The 4,575-nt window shown below is 38.1% G+C and overlaps 1 protein-coding gene across 1 annotated transcript; it reads left to right on the forward strand.

Annotated features, from left to right (window-relative positions):
- Positions 1 to 430: 430 nt before the first annotated feature.
- LOC108377968 (UDP-glucuronosyltransferase 2B4-like) lies at positions 431 to 4,094 on the forward strand. Its single transcript, XM_017634268.1, has 6 exons — positions 431 to 460; positions 2,186 to 2,347; positions 2,417 to 2,513; positions 2,613 to 3,071; positions 3,144 to 3,622; positions 3,702 to 4,094. Exons 1-6 carry the CDS (start codon positions 458 to 460, stop codon positions 4,092 to 4,094), a joined length of 1,593 nt encoding a protein of 530 aa, XP_017489757.1. The 5' UTR covers positions 431 to 457.
- Positions 4,095 to 4,575: the final 481 nt, after the last annotated feature.

Genomic DNA, 4,575 nt, shown 5'->3' on the forward strand with positions numbered 1-4,575 from the left:
CATACATACGGTTATCTCTTCAAATAGCTGTGACTTAAATATAGGATACAACAACACCAATAAAATACTAATCTTACAGTTTATCAAAAAGCCTACGGATTCCCTGAAGATGGAATTGGCTTCACTTGGCATTTCTAATTGGCGTCAGTTGGCAGAGAAGAGAAATGATTGGCGTGCTGTTTTGGACTCGGCCAAAATCGCCTAGGTGGTTAAGCTTTAGATTGTGAGATTCTGGTTCTAATTGAACAAATCACATCACCCCTCCCCGCCGCTGTGCCTACAACAGAAAATGTAAAAAATGTATCACACAATTTTTTCTTTAAATAACTAGTGTTTGAAGTGTCAAGTTTTAGTTTTAGAGTGCGGTGGGTCGAGGCACGCAAACCCAAAAAAGTAAAAATACATTTGTGAATTAGTGAAGAAATATATGTATTCACTTTGGTGGTGTTGAATAAAAATGGTGATTATAATTTAACGTGGTTGTGATTTTCAATTAGATTTCTTAGAAACATTCTGAGTATACTGTAACCTATTCCATTCAAAGTGGAAATTTTAAATAGCTCGAATTTACCGTTGATCTATGGTAAATTTTGTGGAAGGTGTTGCCCGTTTTCTCCATAAAAAAAAATTGTTGAACATACTGTGTATGGAAGAAGATGCGCGATCAAAAAATTGCCAAATATCAACGTTAAGTCCAAGCTTCTACCAACTTGCATTTTATTATACTAAAATTTAATGGGCTTCAAAATGTAGCATACTCAAAACACTTCTAGAAAATCTGATTAAAATGTTTCAAATTGTGATGAAACGTAACTCAAATTCGTCTAATTTTTTAAATGTTCTAAAATTTTGAAATTTTGATTTACATATTTTTTTAGATAGTAAGTTATATTTTGTTTTGTTTTAAATAAAACTGTATTAAGCCATTTTTATTCTAAAAACAAAATTGTATGTTCGGATTCGATGCTTTAGAGATGCCCCGATTTTTGGCCCAGAAATCTCTGCCTTTTCCGTGGCTTTTTTATTAACGAAAACAAGTCATTCAATTTCGATATATAATTTAATAATTAGAATCATTAACCTTTAGATAATAGCGCTAATATTTTCTAGTTCAAAAAAAAGGATAAAATACCCAATTTGTTCGGATGTCTGTGATCAAATGACTTTGAGTTTTTTAAGTTGCAGCTATGCTAACAGCGACGACGACTAAGAGCTGGTTTTCACTATGTCAAATTTTGACGGCAAAATTTGTCGTCATACTTTGCACGATTTTATCTCATTTATTCATATCTTTTCCGATTACATATATTATTGGCCAAAAGCGGATAGATAGTCAAATTAGCAGTGCATATACGCGACTGTAATCATATTCTGACCTAAATCAATCGATAGACCGTTTTTTAGTCCAATTTGACAATTTGTTTTCACTTATTTGGCGACAAATGTCATTGGATTTTGGCATTGTGAAAACCAGCCTTAAAACGAAGCTGGTGGTGTTGATGGTGGTCAGAGCTTCTCTAGTGTCAGCTTGGAAAGCATGTGACGTATGAAATGCGTAAAGGCTTTGTTCTCGTTTTTAATTCGATGATGAGCTGATTAGCAGCCAAGAAAACGGTAAGTAGGGAAAATGTTGAGATAAGATGATTGACAGTTGCTTTTCGACGATAAATAAGCAGTTACGAAAACAGGAGCGGCGGTGAACATAGTTTTTGGGGGTTGATCGAGCGCGATCAGCAGGGGGGATCACATGATTTGTACAGATTTGTACATATTGGCAGTCACAGAGTGGTATTGTCTACAAATTTTTATCTATCCAAATAACACCACTCTGTTACTGAGACAATGTACAAATGTACAAATCGTGTGATCCCTGCTTTAGGAGGCGAGACATCAGCATAGTTAATGGCGTTCATAGCGCACGTGGACGAGACGTTAAGGAGGGAACCATGCATTTTATTTTCTAATTAAAAAGATATTTGGGGTATTTTCGCAGTCTTGCCAATACCTTGTACGGTTCATGGTTTGCAAAGCTGTGCCATAGGAAACCCGGCTTTTAGCGTGCAAGGGCTTTGCAAGACACCGAGAATAACCCTATAGTAAACACACGCTCATACATACATATATGCCCGTTACTATTTAAATATTATTTCGATACATCCACTTATGTACCTATGAACATATTTAGTGTTCCAGAATTCTCGTCGGCCTACTGGCACTCGCTATGCTTGCGGCTCAAGCACCTTCAACAGATGGCGCCAGAATACTTGCAGTCTACGCAGCTGAGACCGTAAGTCACTACCAGATGCATCGAACTCTGATTAGCGAGTTAGTGAAACATGGACATGAGGTATAAGCAGCAGCCTCATACTATTTTATTATATAAACTTAAAAACGTTTCTGGTTAGTACACCTTTAGGTCACCATGATAACCGCAATCACGCTTGAACCACTCAAATTGGGCAGCAACTATACAGAGATACTCATTGAACCAGCGTTTGATTCATGGAAGTTCGGTAAAATTTTATGGCCTATTCAAACTTTAATTACTATAGTACATACGTACATATATATGCATATCTGTATGTACATACATACATGCTGTCTCGTTTCAGTTAAGGAAATTATCGGGAAAAAACCGAACCTAGAAATGGAAAATAGTTTATCGACTTATTTTGAAATCGTAAAGTATGTGGCTGTGCTGGGTAACGAACACACGTTAAAGCAGCCAAAAGTGCAGGCTCTTATAAATGCCAAAAGAACAGAAGGCGTTTACGATCTGCTACTGGTAGAGCAGTTACATCAAGAAGCCTTTCTCGCCTTTGCCCACGTCTATAAAATACCCGTTGTTAGTTCAGCCACATTTGCGCAACAAAACTATATGAGTCAAATGTTCGGCTATGTGACACCTTGGTCGTATGTGCCTATGGAATATCTAGCATTTTCTGATCGCATCAGCTTTTGGGAACGCGCCCTAAATAGCTTTTGCTCACTTCGCCTTGATTTATTCCGTGAATTTGAGTATTTTCCGAAAATGGATGCGCTTGTGCAGAAATACTTTGGGCATATGCCAAGTAAGATATATTCGATTGATCATGATTTGATTGGTTATCTCACTACTGTTATAATTTTCTGACTTTACACAGTTGAATTCCCCAGTGTTTCGGCAATGGAGAAGAATCACTCTGCTATATTAATCAACAATTACACACCATTAGCCTTCGCTGAACCTAAAATGGACAACATGATTTTTGTCGGCGGCTTGCACATCAATCCACCAAAGCCACTACCCACCGATTTGCAGAAATTCTTAGATGACGCAGAACATGGGGTTATTTACTTCATCTTTGGTACACAAGTTAAGTCCAAGGACATGCCACCAGAAAAGCTGGACGTATTTCTCAAGGTCTTCCGCCAGTTGGAGCAGCGTATTTTATGGAAATTCGAAAACAGCAGCATACCAAATTTACTAGCTAATGTTATGATTAAGGACTGGTTGCCGCAGAATGATATCTTAGCACACGCTAACATGCGCGTGTTTATCTCCCATGGAGGGCTCTTTGGGTTACAAGAAGCTGTCTTTCATGGTGTACCGGTAGTGGGCATGCCTTTCATGTTCGATCAGGTGAACTGAATATTAGCAAAAAAAAAATACGAAAATTTAGCTCTTGATTTCTTTTTACTAATCTTCTTTTCTTCACCAGCGATTAAATCTGAAGAAAGCCGAGACTGCTGGATTTGCCGTTACTTTGGATTACCATACGCTCACTCATGATGATTTCAGGAGCGGTCTGAATGAGGTGCTCTTCAATCCCAAATACCGGGATAATGCTAAACGGTTCTCGCGCATTTTCCGCGATCGTCCCATAGGTCCGCGCGAGACTTTAATCTATTGGATCGACTATGTGATACGCCACAATGGAGCGCGTCATTTGCGCGCTGCTGGCATGGATTTGAAGTGGTACCAATTCTATTTACTGGATGTTGCTGCCCTAGTTCTGGTCGCGCTTTTGTTAGCATTCGCAGTTTCTGTTTTTACAATACGATGGATCTTGCGAAAGATAAGGGGTGGCAAGGGTAAACAAAAGGTGCAGTAAGCATAAAAAAATATTGAATAGAGTTGCGTTAAGGTATCGAACACGTAACAAAAAGGATTGCGATAAGTTATGTTTTACACCTTTTTTCTTAATAAAATAGCTTTTTATATTCAAATACATATTTTGTAAGATGAAAAAAAGATGTCTAGTTGGTTTTACTGGATTTTGAAAATACTTTTAATTTTACAGCTGAGAGAAGCCCGATTTGACGTTGCCTTTGACTGAGAACCGATTCAGATATGTTTGAAGTATTAATGTTTTATACAGATGTATATTTTCCCGTTTTTTTCGTACCAACGGTAGACCCAGTCCTAAGTCACCCAGCATGTCCTTCTCCGGAAGACTGATGGTATTCGTGCTGTTGCTGGCCAATTCGTCAGCTTTGCAGTTTCGCTCAATATCTCGGTGTCCAGGCACGCACATGCATTGTATTCTATACCGATCTGAAATCTTGTTTTGAGATATGTGGCATTCAGTGTGT

This window comes from Rhagoletis zephyria, unplaced genomic scaffold (assembly GCF_001687245.7).
Source record: "Rhagoletis zephyria isolate East Lansing unplaced genomic scaffold, Rhagoletis_zephyria_1.1 Rzeph_scaffold_13070, whole genome shotgun sequence".
Taxonomy (NCBI): Eukaryota; Metazoa; Arthropoda; class Insecta; order Diptera; family Tephritidae; genus Rhagoletis; species Rhagoletis zephyria.

Coding starts and splice junctions, on each gene's coding strand:
- LOC108377968 (XM_017634268.1), top strand. Junction 2,348..2,416: donor TAGTGAAACATGGACATGAG/GTATAAGCAGCA, acceptor GTACACCTTTAG/GTCACCATGATAACCGCAAT. Junction 3,623..3,701: donor TGCCTTTCATGTTCGATCAG/GTGAACTGAATA, acceptor TTTCTTCACCAG/CGATTAAATCTGAAGAAAGC.